This window comes from Schistocerca nitens, chromosome 11 (genome assembly GCF_023898315.1).
Source record: "Schistocerca nitens isolate TAMUIC-IGC-003100 chromosome 11, iqSchNite1.1, whole genome shotgun sequence".
Taxonomy (NCBI): domain Eukaryota; kingdom Metazoa; phylum Arthropoda; class Insecta; order Orthoptera; family Acrididae; genus Schistocerca; species Schistocerca nitens.
Window position 1 is genome coordinate 169,593,448 of NC_064624.1, and position 18,691 is coordinate 169,612,138.

The following is an 18,691-nucleotide window of genomic DNA, read 5'->3' on the forward strand; positions in this document are numbered from 1 at the left end:
CATCCCATTATCATGCGCGCTACTACTTATAATGATTATAATGTGAAAGTATGATTAATGAAGCATCAAATGTATGTAAACGTGTCAAATGAGTTAGGAGAGAGATTGCATAATCAATGAAAAAGATTTTTATTTATTCAGGTCTAACATTAAAAACCTCTGAAATGACAGGCATCATCAATTTAATTACAGCTACCATGCTCTTAAGCAGAGAGAATGATAAAATATTTTGTACATTTTTAGTTTAGTCAGCACAATAGACACACATTCATACTTGTTTACTTTTGCAGAATTATGTTATGCTTTTCCTTTTCAACAAGAAGAAATTAGAAAGCTTGTACTTATTGGCTCCGTTCTCACCTGATAGAAGCATGTAATGGATTTATCATCATTCTCACATCCCCAGCTGGACCTGTAAGAGCTTTGGCAACTATCTACTTATCATATTTCTTTTTGTTTCGCATTTGTTGTGTGGATCACTTGGCTCCCAGAAGCATATATGATACATATAGTGCTGTATCACCAACATTACTTGTTGTTTTTTTTTTTTTTTTCCAGACCACTCCATCACTCACTCCAATTCAACCAGTGGAACAAGTGTGAGTGTAAGTAACTGTGAACCAAATGTAATCAAAGGCTGTTCACTTACGTACCATTTACAAAAGACAGAACATTTCTTGGCAGATGCTCATTCTCCTGTATCTTCTCCTGTGCAAACCAGGCTCCAGACAACAAAAATGATCTACAATTCAAAACAAATAAGAAAGTAGGCCCATCCAGTTAATGCATTTAAAAACAAACACACACACACACACACACACACACACACACACACACACACACACACACACACACACACACACACACACACACACACAGGTGCACAAACACCATACATCAACTGTTTTTAATACAGGGACATATGACATCCATCCACCCGAAGCCCACATATTCCTCTCATCGCAGCTGCAGTAGGCCTCACCTTAAAGTAATCCTCCAATGTGACGGCAGCCAGCGAGTTGACGGCCGACGAGACGGTGCTCAGGGAACCACTGAAGATGCCAGCGACGAAGAGGCCCGGCAAGCCCGGCATGCCCCTCATTGTGTCCACCACATACAACGGCATCAGCTGCAAATAAAGTGCTCGTGTCATTCCGAGGGTAGCTGCATTACATCCGGCACAGGAGACCGTGACAGCGCTGACTCGGGTAAACACAGGATGGACCGACATCTGCCTGATATCTTGTCAAATACCTCTCAGTTCAGTTACCACAACTGCATTGTAATTTGGAACTTCCTAGCAGACTAAAACTTGGTTCGGACCAGGATTTAAACCTGAAATGTCACCATTCAGTGGAATGCTCTTCCTGGCTGAACTACCCTGGTACAGTTGGCACCCCGTCCTCACAGTCTGACTATTGCCAGTGCCTCTCCACTACTTTTCAAACTTCACGCAAGACTACCAGTACTCCTTGCTCTATCACAAAATTATCTCAAATTATCTTATAAATTATGTAACAAGAACCAAATTTGTTACTGAAATAAAGCATCTAATTTAATTAGATTCTTAGATACCTATTTACTGTGAAAAATTGGAAAGAAAGTTTATGATATTGCTGTAAGTTTTACTGGAGTCAAGAGCAATAATTATATACACTGCCTGGCCAAGAAAGTGAAGCACTCTGAAGACTGATCAGATGTTAATGTAACAGAGCGCGCGCGCGCACACACGCACACACACACACACACACACACAAAAAAAAACCGGGTAGAATGGCCATAAGAGTGCATTACTGTTTTTTATGTTTTGTGTTGTTACCAGGTCTGGTACAATATAAAAAAGGCATGAACAGATTAGGACATTAAGTGGTCACTGTGAAGGAGACAGAGAAGCTGCATAATCATCTGAGAAGCGTTATCAGCACCTGCAGAGGCCTCATATTGAGTTTCCATTTGGGCAGATTTTCTAATTATGCAATATCCAAATTAAATTTTTGGAAACAGCTACAAATCACACTTTTTTGTTGTATTGACTGGTTTCACTCTTCAGACTAACAAGAGCATCATCAGAATATACACTGTAAAAGATAAAAATTGAGGCAATACAGGAAACTTACACTGACATCACATGAAGTACATATTCTCCTTCCAGTATGGTGATTTATGTTTGAAGTTGGCTGACAGGCCTAAAGATTAATGTGGCTCTACTATAGTACTTAAACTTGTGTTTAAAGTGTGTTTAAAGTACAGCAGTAAATGATGACATAGATATGACAGCACGAGAGGAACATACAAGTAAATCTGTAAAAATCAAAATATCTTTCAAAATACATTATAAAAATACATATTTAAAATATCCATTCAAAAATGCTCTCAAAACTGCTGTTTTTAAAGATATTTCTAATAGGATGATATGGCAGGTAATATATGTTTCCAGAATGAGATTTTCACTCTGCAGCGGAGTGTGCGCTGATATGAAACTTCCTGGCAGATTAAAACTGTATGCCGGACTGAGACTCGAACTCGGGATCTTTGCCTTTCGTGGGCAAGTGCTCTACCAAGCTCTACCAACTGGGCTACCCAAGCACGACTCACGCCCCGTCCTCAAAGCTTTACTTCTGCCAGTACCTCATCTCCTAACTTCCAAACTGTATATTAAATCATATACACACATCAAAAAAAGCTTTGCATCACCCCGGTTCCCAGAACTCCTGAAGACAGATATTGTCTGTGGATATTGTAATATTGTATTACAGACACGGTCCCTTTGACTGTTCAGAGCTCCACTAAAAGTGCCCAAAGATGTAAACAACCATGCATGAGCAGCGCCTATTAGATGGAGGGGACTGACAGCCAATCAGTTCCAGTGATTCCACCACGAAGGAGGTACACGGCTCATGTTGTCTATACTTCAACCATGCCTAGACAGTTAATACTGCAGTTTGATCATGTCTGCATTGTAAATTTGAGCCAGGAAGGCTCTCAAGAAAGGAAGTGTCCAGGCATCTCAGTGTGAACCAAAGCGATGTTGTTCGGACATGGAGGAGATACAGAGAGACAGAAACTGTTGATGACATGCTTCAGTCAGGCCGTCCAAGGGCTACTACTGCAGTGGATGACCGCTACCTATAGACTATGGCTCAGAGGAACTCTGTCAGCAATGCCACGATGTTGAATAATGATTTTTGTGCAACCGCAGGATGTCATGACTCGACTCAAACTGTGCCCAATAGGCTGCACGGACTGCAACTTCCCTCCCGACGTCCGTGGCAAGATCCAGCTGTGCAACCACGACACCGTGCAGCGTGGTACAGTTGGGCCCCTACAACAGGCCGAATAGATCACATCAGTGTATCAAGCGTTCATGACTAAGACATCATGAGTGAACTGCTTAATCTTCTTCAACTCTTGCAATCATACTCTTAATACATAGTACATGGAACAGAAAATATATTGGATTAATTAATCATCATCATCATTTAAGACTGATTATACCTTTCAGCATTCAGTCTGGAGCATAGCCCCCCTTATAAAATTCCTCCATGAGCCCCTATTCAGTGCTAACATTGGTGCCACTTCTGATGTTAAACCTATTACTTCAAAGTCATTCTTAACCGAATCCAGGTACCTTCTCCTTGGTCTGCCCCAACTCCTCCTACCCTCTACTGCTGAATCCATGAGTCTCTTGGGTAACCTTGCTTCTCCCATGCGTGTAAGACGACCCCACCATCTAAGCCTGTTCGCCCTGACTGCTACATCTATGGAGTTCATTCCCAGTTTTTCTTTGATTTTCTCATTGTGGACACCCTCCTGCCATTGTTCCCATCTACTAGTACCTGCAATCATCCTAGCTACTTTCCTATCCGTAGCCTCAACCTTATTGATAAGGTAACCTGAATCCACCCAGCTTTCGCTTCCATACAACAAAGTTGGTCGGAAGATTGAACGGTGCACAGATAACTTACTCTTGGTACTGACTTCCTTCTTGCAGAAGAGAGTAGATCGTAGCTGAGCGCTCGCTGCATTAGCTTTGCTACACCTCGCTTCCAGTTCTTTCACTATGTTGCCATCCTGTGAGAATATGCATCCTAAGTACTTGAAACCGTCCACCTGTTCTAACTCTATTCCTCCTATTTGGCACTCAATCCAATTATATTTCTTTCCCACTGCCATTACTTTCGTTTTGGAGATGCTAATCTTCATACCATAGTCCTTACATTTCTGATCTAGCTCTGAAATATTACTTTGCAAACTTTCAATCGAATCTGCCATCACAACTAAGTCATCCGCATATGCGAGACTGCTTATTTTGTGTTCACATATCTTAATCTCACCCAGCCAGTCTATTGTTTTCAACATATGATCCATAAATAATATGAACAACAGTGGAGACAGGTTGCAGCCTTGTCTTACCCCTGAAACTACTGTGAACCATGAACTCAATTTACCGTCAACTCTAACTGCTGCCTGATTATCCATGTAAAGACCTTTAATTGCTTGCAAAAGTTTGCCTCCTATTCCATAATCTCATAGAACAGACAATAATTTCCTCCTAGGAACCCAGTCATATGCCTTTTCTAGATCTATAAAGCACAGATACAATTCCCTGTTCCACTCATAACACTTCTCCATTATTTGCCGTAAGCTACAGATCTGGTCCTGACAACCTCTAAGAGGCCTAAACCCACACTGATTTTCATCCAATTGGTCCTCAACTAATACTCGCACTTTCCTTTCAACAATACCTGAGAAGATTTTACCCACAACGCTGATTAAAGAGATACCTCTGTAGTTGTTACAACCTTTTCTGTTTGTGTTTAAAGATTGGTGTGATTACTGCTTTTGTCCAGTCTGATGGAACCTGCCCCGACTCCCAGGCCATTTCAGTTATCCTGTGTTGCCACTGACTTAATTTCATCCACCCCAGCTGCTTTATTGCACTGCAGTCTATTGACCATTTTCTCCACTTCCTAAAATGTGATCCTATTTCCATCATCATTCCTATCCCATTCTACCATGAAATCTGAAACATTACTGATCGCATTTTCACCTACATTGAGCAACTCTTCAAAATATTCCCTCCATCTGCCCAAGGTATCCACAGGATTCACCAGCAGTTTTCCTGACCTGTCCAAAATACTTGTCATTTCCTTCTTACCTCCCTTTCGAAGACTGCTAATTACATTCCAGAATGGTTTTCCAGCAGCTTGACCCATAGTCTCCAACCTGTTTTCAAAGTCTTCCCAAGATTTCTTCTTGGATGCTGCAATTATCTGTTTGGCTTTGTTTCTTTCTTCAACATAACTTTCTCTGTCTACTTGAGTTCTAGTATGTAGCCATTTCTGATACGCCTTCTTTTTCCTTTTACAGGCTGCCTTGACTGTGTCATTCCACCAAGCTGTTTGCTTCATCCTACTTTTACACACTACTGTTCCAAGACATTCTTTAGCCACTTCTAGTACTTGTAATGGTACTTTGACTACCGCGCCTCCGCCAATACAAAGATATAATTTACGATTGCGCACACATAAGAGCGCTGCGCCAGCGACCGATTTTTATAAATAATTTTGTTCGTCTTTTTACTTTTTGCGTAGGTTTTTGTTTTCAACAACTAATTGATGACACTCTCTCTCTTGTCTTCATACGAAACACGTGTATTTTTCGGCGATGTGTTGAATGTGCTTTTGGGTGGAAATTAAAATTATATTACAAAGCGAGGTTGTTTCAATAGTGATTCGAGGTGGTTATCGCCAAATTTGTAAATTGATCATGACAGTGACAACTTGAAGAAGTTTTCAACAGACGGAGAAAAGTGAAAGACGGGTCGTCCTACAAGAGAAATTAGGACGACAGCCATGAAGACTATATTGTAATTAATACTGCGTATCTAACAATATTATAAGGTAAATTTCAATTAGTTTCAGATGCTATTTCCGTACAGTCGCTTTTTGGTAGTGTTGCCGACCCGGTCTGCCATGCACGGTCAATTTACAGCACGATTTCAATCAATAATACGAAGACCGCCTTATCCGTAACTGAAACCACCAAAATTCAAAACCCAATCAGATTTTCTATTTTATATTTTTCACGGCAGAACCCTGAGAAAAAGGAAACACTACAATTGGCGTCCTGGTGACAGGACTTACAATCTCCGGATTTGATACAGGTGCAATTATTATAAATTTTGGACATTTGATCTCATTTTAATCACTTCATAGCATCAGAAAATGAATTTGGACTAAGTGTAATTCATTTCAATTGTAATGTTACGTGCATGAAATTTACAACAATATTGTTTTCCCTGTTATTAATTCGTGTTAATTTTCATTTTCATGCTGAGGAAATTAATTTGGTAAAAAAATTAAAAAATAAAAAAAATAAAAAAAGGAAAAAGGATAACGTTCAATAAAATAATTTGCACGGACGCGAAAGAAAAATTTTGGATTGAAAACTGTATATTTGACGCTACATTTGCAACATTAATACTGAAGAACAGGTGAGTACAGAAATTTACATTTTTTCCAGTTTAAAGCAAGCTGCCACGTGTACTTCCTTTATTCCGATCCATTTATTTCGCAATTATTTTTTCAAATTGTAGTTAAAATTGATTTACTATTATTGCAAATGATTAGTGAAGAGCATATTCACAGTCATTTATTTGTGACAGGGAAATTTCAGTACCAGTTTAATAATAATTCAATTTCTAATTAAAAATCATATCGAAATATCCATTTCCATAAGCGAAATCTCAGATTTCAACATATCATATTTTATTTTATTTTATTTTATTTTTTGTTTGCCATTGGAAAATTTTATTTGCAATTAATTACGTAAACCGCAAGATGGACGCTAGACGCGTAGAAATTGTTTCCGCGGACGAGCTTAGTGAAAGTGACACATTGCAAAACATGTCCGACAGTCAAATGAATATTGAACTTAATTGTGAGGATGTTCAAGACATAATTTTACCGGATCGATTAAGACAACAACCCCTATATTTAAACAGATATACAAGCGAATGGAGAGTGAGTACTACGCGACAAAACGCGACATTGACAACGTCAACTTCAGAACCAGACAGCAATCAGACACGAAAAAATGACGAAACTAAGACACAGGACTCTGACATGCTCAACCAGATTCTGAAGTTACTTGGTGACCAAAACAGAAAATTTGACAAAAGATTTGACGCTTTAGAAGAGAAAAATGACAATTTAAAACGTGACATTGGGAAATTTGACACTAAATTTGATGAACTGACACGGGACATAAAACAAAATTTTGAAAAACAATCGAGACAAGTTGCCGACTTGACAGAAACCACCAGTAGTCTTGAAAGGAAATTTACTGACTTATCAGACAAGGTTACTAGACAGGAAAAGGTATTTGTGGAATTCAGTGACGAGACAAAAACTGACTTACAACGATGTAATGAGAAATTGTTAACAGTAGTTTTTTGAACAACAGAAAACCAGTACCCAAGTTGACGAATTACGACAGTCACACAATTCCGTAAAAACAAACCAAGAACACTTAGACCTGACGATTACAGACCTTTCAGACAGATTAAATGATGTAACATTGGAGCAGAAATCCTTACAGGAAAAGTTAGAAAAACTTGAAGACAGAGCAGATGCAGCATCTTTGAAGAATGACACAACTCTAGCAGAGAAACTTGTACATGAATGCAAATTATGTGATGATTATTTAGATGAGAAGTTTGAGACAATGACACAGATCATTTTAGATAAGACAAAGGAACAAGTAAAGGGAGAAACAGATAATATTCAAAAAGAGGTACGTAAACTTAAAGAAAATGTAATACCAAGTTTGTCAGTGATACCAAAACCCATAACAGGCAACCAAAACACAAATGAGAATCCGAATAATGCTAGACCCAGCACACAGCCGAAAATAGAATTACCAATGAGTAATACAAATCCCAATGAACCATTTTCAATGCTACCACAAGATCAAAATTGCTATCAGACATCACCACATACTATGCACAGTTTGACACAAAATGCAGGACCCATAATACCATCGGGAATAGCTGATGAAACATTAGTACGACATGGATACTTTCCGACATTTTCATGTGATGAGAAAGACAAAGTGCATCCGATTGTTTTCATCCGCTCTTTTGATGGTATTTTCCCGAGACATTGGTTAGAAGCCGATAAAATTCGATATGTTACAAATTTGTTACGTGGAAGAGCAGCTAAGTGGGGAGCAGCAATGAAAAGACGATGTTTAACATTTGAACAGTTTGAACAAGCATTTCTTGAGGAATTCTGGTCGATCACAGAACAGCAAAGTTTAAAACGAGAAGTGTACAATCCAGAAATTTACAACCCGAAGAAAGAGACTTTACGTCAATACTTTGAACGCTACCTAGACAAAACATTATATTGGACAAAACCAGCAGATTTACCAGACGTAATTAGAATACTTAAAAGCCACTTACCATTTCCTTATCGTGATAAATTAGTAGGAGTGTCCGAGGACAACATAAAGAATTTTTTCAGTTATGTTGATGAGATAGATGTTGTTTACAGAGATGAGATCAGGAATTTCAATAAATTGTATCCGATCCATCCAAGCAATTCGCGTACGCACAACAGAAATGACAGAGGCTATTGGAATCTGCCTCCGACACCACAACAAAACACTCAAAGGAACAATACGCACTACACTGGGACAAATCCATTCAATATTAGGAGAAACAACTCGCAGCATTGGCAAGGAAACAGTAATTATTACTATAATGGTTATCCGAACAGTAATTACAATCAGAACAATAACAGTTATATTCAAAATAACAACAACAGAAGAAGGAACCGAAATCATAGAGATCAAAGAAGAGAGGATAACAGGTACCATCCAGGATATTTTCAGAGAAACAACGTACAACATCCAAACATGTATTGCAGGAATAACAGTAATGACAATACCAGTTACAGTCATGGACGAAATAATGTATGGGGAAATCACAATGGACCACCGCCACGACACATGCAATACAGCAACCCTCAATTCCTACCTAACGGAACTCCCAATGCGACGCGAGTTAATGTCAACAACCAAACAGCTGATACTTGGGTGACGCGCGACAGAAAAATAAATATTATTGAGTTGGGCAATGAACCCAACCCGCAGCAACAACCGAATTTACCAGAAAACGAACGACGACCGAGCTAAGCGCTCGAGTTACGGTCGATAGGGAGCAGAGCGCAACGGAACCGACGATTTGTTTTCTCCGATATGATGACAGTAAGAAAATAGAAAAAGAATTATATCAGGATGTAGATTTTAATAGTACCAGTAAAACAAAGAAGATTATTCAGGCTATAACACGAGTTACGATTGGTAGTTATGAAGTGGAAGTAATGTTAGATACAGGAGCAGCAGCAAGTGTCATTTCAATGTCCTTATATAATGAACTCAAACAAATAATGAACATACAACATTGCCAGTACAGAATTGTCACATTATAAGTGCCACCGGTAACAAATCGAAGAATGTGAAATTTCAAGCACTTATTAACTTCACATTTTCAAATATACCACTCAATTACAATTTTCTGGTAGTAGACAAATTAGTTATGCATTGCATATTAGGAATTGACTTTTTGAATGAATATCAAGCAATCATAGATTTAGGAAAAGGGAAATGTCATTTAACCGTAAACCAACAACAACTGACAATAGAGTTAACACAGGGTACAAATTTAAACAGTAAACAAGGTAAGTTTGAACAGTTACATTTTGTGTATCCACCAGCAACAAACATATGTGATTTAACTTTTAATGAAGCTGTAGCTCAGGAATTATACCTAATGATTTATATGAAAAATGCACAGAATCTGAATATCTGACAAAGGAACAACAACTTGAATTACTTGAAGTTTTGCAGCAATTTGCTGAGGTATTTGTGGAGAAACCTCGAATTATTAGAGGCTATACTTATGAGATGGATGTTAAACCACACAAAACATACTGTAGAACATATTATAATATTCCTTGGTCAAAGAAACCCGCAGTTTCGAAAGAGATTGAAAAAATGCAAGCTTGGGGTATCATTGAAAGGTCACATTCACCATATTGCAGTCCGATCCTAGCAGTTAATAAAGAGGATGGTAGTGTACGGTTAGTGCAGAACCGCACGAGAAATTGACAAAGTTATAATCCCAATCAACACACGACCTATAAATTTGGAAGAACAACTTTTAAAATTTCATAATGTACAGTATTTAACCAATATCGACCTCCGTTCATCATTTTGGCAGGTGAACCTCCATAAAAACAGTCGTAAATACACTGCATTTCTATGTGAGGGACGTAGTTAGCAATTTTGTGTTCTACCCTTTGGTCTACGAGTGAGTGCTGGAGTATTTATTGAAGCCTTAGATGCTGTTCTTGGACCACGATTGTTATCGCAAATCACAGTTTATGTTGACAACATTGTCATTGCCACCACTACTTGGGAAGAACTTGCTAATCTTTTGAAGCAACTTCTGACTAAATTTTCTGACGCAGGTGTCACTATCAATTTATCAAAGACGAAATTAGGGAGGAGAGAAATCAAATTCCTTGGTCACATCATATCAACTGAAGGCATTTATCCAGACTCAAGAAAAATTGATGCAATAAAGAATTTTCCATCCCCACAGAATTGTAAACAACTCAAAGCCTTTCTTGGTCTATCTTCATTCTTTAGGAAATTTGTACCCTACCACCTTCTTAACAGTCCACATCTTCTATCTTTACTCAAAAGAAATAATATTTGGAAATGGACATAGTTCTGTCAGACAGATTTTGAAGCGATTAAGAATGCTTTAGTTAATGCAACGTTGTTATGTCATCCTGACATGACGTCAGACTTTTGCCTAGTAACAGATGCAAGTTCCTATGGGCTCGGAGCATTTTTATTCCAAATTCATGTAGAAAATGAACAAACAATCATCAAACCTATAAGTTTTGCTAGCCGCACGATCACTGAATGCGAAAAGTCATATTCAGTGACCGAGCGCGAAACACTTGCATTTCGCAAGTTTCGCTACTTTCTATGGGGAAAACGTACTAAGCTTTATACTGATCATCAAGCTCTTTCTTTCCTGCTATCATGCAAGTTATTACATTCACGTCTTGCACGCTGGTGTGCATCACTACAAGAATATGATTTTGATATTATATATATAAAAGGAGAATCCAACATTATAGCCGATGCTCTATCTCGTTTGCCACAAGGCCTACAAGAATTTTCAGATGTGACAGAACAAACATCAGATTTCAAAATTTTACTCATGTATGACGGTACATTTGCACCTTACTACAAAAACATGTGCAGGAAGCTAGCCATATTGCAGGACAATGATCCCAGGTGGATCCAGAAAAAGAATAAATTACGTGCAGGAACAGACCCACATCTTGAAAAATATTACACATTACACAAAGAAGTATTATTTCACTGACGAAACCCTGAATCACAGCATTGGTGTGTTTGCTTACCTGAAGCTCATGTTGATGATTTTATTTTATTTACACACAGAACTTGGGGACACTATGGTGTAACCAAATGTACAGATAAGATTATACAATATTGCTATTTTCCAAATTTAAGGCGAAGAGTATTGAGTAATATTGAGGAAATGCATCGTATGTCAGAAAGCCAAATATTCTAATCGCACAAGCATGAATGAATTGCACCCAATCATACCTAAGAGCCCATTACAGCTAATTTCTTTAGATATTGCAGGACCCTATCCACAAGCACGTGGAGGAATGAAATACATCCCTGCTGTGTTAGATGTTTTCACAAAGTATTTAAAATTATATGCTTTACATTCAGTTTCTACCACTGTTATTACCAGACGTCTATTAACAGATTATTTTGTAAGAATAGAAAAACCTGAAGTTATGATCACGGATAATGCAGCATATTTTACCAGTTTAAAATGGAAGACTTTTATTGAAGAACAGAATGTTAAACATATTTTAATTTCAAGATTTCACGCGGCAGGAAACCCAGTAGAAAGAACATTTCGGGAATTTGGGCAGTTTATGAGAACACACACACCAGAGAAGCATACAAAATGGGTAGAATACCTGGCACCATTTGAACAAATAGTGAACAATTTAACTCACATTTCTACTGGATACACACCAACTGAATTAATTGTGGATAAAACAGAAAGAAATGAATGGACAGACCCTCTACCTAAATCTACAGCAACAACAAATCATGTTAGTTTAGAAGAAAAGGTAAGACAAGCTTACACAACATTATGTGACAAAGCTAAGGAAAGAAAGCAGCAATATGGCAGAGGTGTCAGGAAAGCACAAACATTTCAAGTTGATGAGTTAGTTTTACTAAGAACACATCCTAAACCCACAAAACTGAAACATTTAAACAGGAAATGGCAGATCTTATACTTTGGACCTACCGAATTGCAAATATTCCACACCCTGGCTGTTATTCATTAGAATATCCATTAACACATAAACCCAGAGGTCTACATCCACACAGACATTTGAAAAAATACATACAGTAAAATGTTAGCTAACAAGAAGAAGATAATTAATATGATATACAGTTATGATGAGCCCACATTTAAGTTATACAGATACTTACAATCTAATGAATGCAGGTAAGTCTAGAAAGCAATGTGAACCATCCAATAGCTAATTAGATATTTGGTTATAAGAGGAGTTGCTATTGAGGCATATACACATTAGAGGAGGCAGAGAACTGAACAGAATTATTTTCTTTAGGAGGCATGTGATAATAGTAATGTTGATGTGAGTGACTGAATGAGATGAGTGAATGTAATTTTAATTTAATAAGAGGATAAATAGTAATATGGAGAGAGGTAAATGGAATATAAGATGAGAAAAGGGTATTATTATTATTATCATTGAAGTAAAAAAGTAAATGATGATGAATAAGAGGAATATATATATATATATATATATATATATATATAAACTCCGCCATTGCCGGTCCCAAGCCCGGATCCTCATCTTACAAGTGATGAGGGAGGAGGAGGGGGAGGAGTAACAACATCGTAAAAAAACCTGGGTCCATCTGGCTCCGGATGGTAGCACCCTGTGAGGGCCCCTGCCTAGGGTTACGGGTGAAAACCGGTCAACGGTCTCATAGGCGGATGAGGAATTTTTAACTCCCAACGGCTGAGAGAGCGGAGGAACCAAAAATCTATAACTGCAAGCGTCTGTACCCAGATTGGGCGGCTTGTGGGCAGCGTCTGTTCCTCATGTTAGAGGCGGCTGTTTCAAGAAAACCTTCTAACGCTAACAACGTTAGCCGTATTCCTGGTAGGTTACGCAAGTAATCTCCCCAACTTTGAAGATTTTCAACAGTTACAATCTTAACGCATGATGGAAATGTCTTTCAATAACGAAACTACCCCAGGTGGCCAATCCACCGTCGGCAACGACGCAAGCAGACTCATGGATTCTGGGGAGTCTGCAACACCATGAAAATCCAACAAGATTAAACCCAGAAAAATCTTCAACATAGCAACTCTCAACATAAACTCCCTTCTCAAAGTGGGAAAACTTAAGCACCTTACAGACCAGTTACACACGGACGACATACAAATTGTGGCGCTACAAGAAACTCGCTTCACTGATGAAAACACATTTGAATCAAACAAATTCAGAATATTTAAAGGAAAACCTGGAAAAATTGTAATGAAGAAATGCCCTCAGCTTGGCACAGCTTTTGCTGTAAACACAAAAATTCTGAACTCTGTCGAACATATTTGGTCAACATCATCGAGAACATCTTTCCTCACTTTTCGATGTGCAAATAAAAAACACACATTAATCAATGTTCACGCTCCCACAAATGACAAAAATAATGCTAAAACTAGGGAAGAAACAGATGAATTCTGGAAAAACCATAAGGACCATATATCAGAAATCCCAGAAAACAATGCAAAAATACTTCTAGGAGATTTTAACACTCAGATTGGAAAAGAAAAGAAATTCCGCGATATTGTCGGCAATTTTCCCGCACACAAACGAACCAACAAAAATGGAGAAAGGTTAATTATGCTCTGTAAGCAGTTTAAACTCAAGCTAATGTCAACACGTTTTAAACATCTTCCCAGAAAACAAAAAACCTGGGTATCTCCGATAAAGAGTATCAGAGAATTTCAAATAGATCACGTTGCCATCTCCCCCAAATGTGAAAAAGAAATATTGAACACACGTGTCTGAAAATCTCTAAACCTCGGCTCCGGTCACTACCTCACGAAAATAAAAACTAAATTGATCCCACAAAACAAACAGAAAAGCAGAAACAGTGAATATAAAAACAGAAATAAAATAAATTTTGATATTACAACCTTAAATCCAACTCTAACCTCAAGGATTTTCAGAAAAAACTTAAGACATTCTCCCCTTCACAAAACCTCCAAGAATTTCAGAACAACTTGATTGAGGCAACAGAAACAATCTTTCCAAAAAAGAGCAAACCGAGACACCCCTGGTGGGACAGCAACTGTAATGAAGTTCTGCATGAAAGACTTAAAGCCTGGAAAAATTGGAACTCACATAAAACCGAAAACAACTTTGATGAATTTCAGCAAGCCAGAAAGAATGCCTCGAAAACTATTCGCAACACCAAGAGACAATATGAAAAACAACAACTGGACTCAATCGAAGAGAATTTCAAGAAATGCAACACGGCAGCTTGGTACAAAACATTCAACCAGAAACTCCGAGGATACCAGTCCCCTTGCCTAAACCTTATGAGAAATAAATAAGACTCTCGCCACCAACAATACTGAAAACTGTGAAATCCTGGCTGAATATTTTGAGACACTCCTAAACTGCCAAACACCCATCCACACTCTCAGTTTTACGCAACCAGAAACATTACCAACACATTCAACACCTCCGACACGAGAGGAAACCACAAACATAATCAAAAATCTCAAAAACAGGCAAGCATGTGGAGAAGACACAATTACAGCAGAAATGCTCAAGCTCGGGGGAGAAACATCAGTAGAAGCACTACACAAAGAACTTGAACAAGTATGGGAAACCAAGAAAATCCCAAGTCACTGGAAAACTGCCCTAATTCACCCTTTGTTTAAAAAAGGTGACAAAAGGGATGTTAACAACTATCGTGGAATATCGCTTCTCCCAGTCCCATACAAAATTCTATCAAAAGCCCTGCTCAATCGTGTATCACCAATTATAGAGGGAAAACTTGGAGAATATCAAGCTGGCTTCAGACCAGGAAGATCCTGCGCCGAACAAATTTTTAACCTCAAAACAACAATTAACTATTTATCTACAAGGAGCAAGAAATATTTCATAACATTCATTGATTTCAAAAAAGCTTATGACTCAATCGATAGGGACACACTCATCAAAACACTTCGAGAATATGAAATAGATGAAACAACAATCACCATAATCAAAGAAACATTAACAAACACAACATCAAAAGTAAAATTCCTAGGAGAAATTTCACGGCACTTCGAGGTCAAAACCGGCGTCAGACAAGCAGATGCGCTGTCCCCGATACTCTTCAACTGTGTTAAACTCACGCAAAAACATGGAGTTGAGAGAGTCCAAATTGGAGGGAAGTGCTACAAAGCCATTGAAACCAACTGTTTTGCCTTCGCTGACGATCTCGCCTGTTTAGCTTACACACAAAAAGACACAATAAAACAAATAGAATTACTTAAAGAAACTGCTGAAAAAGCAGGCTTGCAAATTTCATTTGAAAAGACAGAAATCATTACAAATATCAAAAATCCACCAAAGAAAATAACTACGAAATACGGGAAAATACAGGTATCTAAACATTTTAAATATCTTGGTGAACTAATTCAGCCTGTGGGGTCATTCCATGTCAAATCACCCAGGCCTTGACACCAACCATGTCAGATTTTGATGAAACTTGGTACAATTACTTCTTTTATCATCCTGAAAGCATTTGTAAAATTTTTTTGCTCTATCTCGTATAGTTTTTTTTTTATAAATTTTTAAAGTTTTTAGATTTAGCATTGTTTCAGCAGTCGGGAAACGTAACTTAAACGTGTCCCCACAACTAAAAAAATTTGTATGTTAAAGAATACTCAAGATATCAGTATGAAATTTTGGAATAAGTTTGTGTATTATATCTAAATGTTAAAAAAAATTACCATAAAGATATATTAAAATCTTCCAAAAGAAAAAAAATTACAAGTAGTTGTTGGGTTTTTTTTTGTTTAGTTTTACAAAAACCTGATAGAAAGCTCAAATTTGTTTTCAAATACTCTTAATTGTATAGGCTATTAGAGAAAAGAAAAATTATGTTGGCTTTTTAACCTGTTCAATAGTTATCTAATTTTTTAAATAATATTAATTATATTTTAAAAATGAAAAGTACCAAGTGACTTAGACACCACAAATAAGTTTTTGTCTTCTTGGAGTAACAATGTATGCTTGGATTTTGTTTTGTTATTCCTGTGTTTTGAAGTAAAAAATTATTACAGTGTTAAATAGTGCTTGGATAGTATTTTATTAAATTTATTCGAGCTTTCAGTAAATACTGTTACTTAGTTACAGAGATTCTTTTCCAATATCCTATAAAAGTAACCAGAACAGTAATCAGACCAAAAGTGAAATCAGTATGTCAGATATTGAAACCTGTATCGTAGGGTTATTTAAAAAATCTGACTGTTTCCAAACAACCTACACACCTTCAAAAAAGTTACAACCGGTACCTGAATTGAGTGAGGAAGAAAAAAATTTGATCCACTTACGATCTGGAATTAATCTGTGTGAATTTAAGAATATATGTTCACACCACAGCTACTACTTTTTAAATGTTTTTGAAAAGTATCAAACAACATGTGTAGACCCACTAAAAAAAAAATAACAAGCCCATCAAAAGTCGTTGAGAAGTGTAGGCTTGGATCTTTCTAAACAATTACTGACAAAAAATAGTAGCATAAAACCTGGACAAAAGCTTTGCTCAACATGCCGCAACTTTTGTGAGGAAAAATTAAGAGTTGAAGTCAATGAAAGTGAAACAGATGATGAAGTCATGGTTGAATTAGAATCATTGGAATCCAGAAATGAATCCCTCGTACAAACAAACATTGCTCTTGATAATTTAGGTTTAACACTGATAAAGCTTCATGGCTTGTCCGAACAAAGTAAAGGGTCTTATTTTAAAAGGAAGGTTAGTAGTATTGAAAAGACTGCAAAAAAGGCGGTTTCAAAAGCATTAAAATATGATGCACCAAGTACTGATGATGACGAAGAAGATACAAGAAAGCAAAGGATTTTGATGTAATGATTTCTCTTATGAAAGAGAAGATGTCATCTGTTGGAGGCCTAGAAAAATCCAGATTCTGACCTTGGCTCCAGATTCTTGGAGTCGAAATAAAGTGATGAAAGAATTTAATGTAAGTGAGTACATGGTGCGACAAGCTAGAAAGCTAAAATCTGAAAAGGGTATTTTGGAAACTCCTGGTCCAAAAAAAGGTAAAACTCTTTCTGAAAATACAGTAAGACTTGTAACAGATTTTTATGAAAAGGATGAAAGTTCCAGAGTGCTACCTGGAACAAAAGACAAAGTTCAAAAAAATGTGTACATGCAAAAACGACTCATTTTGTGTAACTTGAGAGAACTCTATTATTCTTTCAAATGGGATAATCCCGGGGTAGAAGTAGGATTTTCAAAATTTTGTTTCTTGAGACCTAAATGGTGTATCCTTGCTGGTGCTGCAGGCACACACACTGTATGTGTATGCAGTATCCACCAGAATGTTAAACTATTATTGGATGCTGTGAAAATTGAAGAATCTTATAAAGACCTAATTAAGATGCTTGTGTGCAACACGGAAAACCAAAACTGCATGCTACATCATTGTAACAGCTGTCCTGCAAATGCTGTAGTAACTGAGTACTTAACTGAAAAACTAAGTGAGGATTATGATTTAGAAGAAGAAATTGTAATCAGTCAGTGGGTTAACACAGACAGGGCAGAAATGATCAAACAGTCTATCAGTGTTGAAGACTACATTTCTTTATTGGTTAGGTCATTGGAAAAGCTCACCCCGCACTCGTTTATAGCAAAATCCCAATCAGCAGCCTTTAAAAGATTGAAAGAAGACCCACCACCCAAAACAGGAATTATTGTGATGGATTTCAGTGAAAATTATTCCTTTGTTATACAAAATGAGATCCAAATTTACCACTGGAATAGAGGTGGTTGTACTCTGCACCCAGTTGGAATTTTCCTAGGAAATGAGGAAAACAATGTTTTTGGTTCCAACCACTGTTTTATTAGTGATGACCAAGAACATGAAACTGGTTTTGTTAACTTTGTACAAAAAGAAATTACAAAGTGGCTGTCATTACATCATACTGACATTGACTCAGTTCACTACTTTACAGATGGTTGTGCTGGGCAGTACAAAAATAGAAACAGTTTTAAAAATTTGACTGAACACTTGAGAGACTTTAATTTGAAGGCCCAACACTCTTTTTTTGCAACAAGCCATGGGAAGTCAATTTGTGATGGCCTAGGAGGAACTATTAAAAGAATTTTAAGGAAAGCCAGTCTACAGCTTTCAGACGAAGAACAAATAATGACAGCAATCGATGTGTACAAGTTTTGTGAAAAAAATATTGAAAACATTCATTTTCACTTTATTGAC

At 37.3% G+C, this 18,691-nt stretch overlaps 1 protein-coding gene and 1 long non-coding RNA gene across 13 annotated transcripts in view; one reads left to right on the forward strand and one right to left on the reverse strand.

Annotated features, from left to right (window-relative positions):
• LOC126213498 (putative sodium-dependent multivitamin transporter) overlaps positions 1 to 18,691 on the reverse strand; it is a 1,462,669-nt gene that overhangs the window by 816,036 nt on the left and 627,942 nt on the right. The window contains exon 8 of one of the 12 annotated variants that reach the window (XM_049941334.1): positions 983 to 1,129. The exons of the other annotated variants lie outside the window; for them this stretch is intronic. Within the exon in view, the coding sequence (XP_049797291.1) occupies positions 983 to 1,129 (147 nt within the window). The remainder of the gene's footprint in view (positions 1 to 982; positions 1,130 to 18,691) is intronic. 12 annotated transcript variants of the gene reach the window in all.
• The window catches only part of LOC126213507 (uncharacterized), a 162,203-nt gene that overhangs the window by 26,994 nt on the left and 116,518 nt on the right, over positions 1 to 18,691 (forward strand). The window lies entirely within an intron of this gene.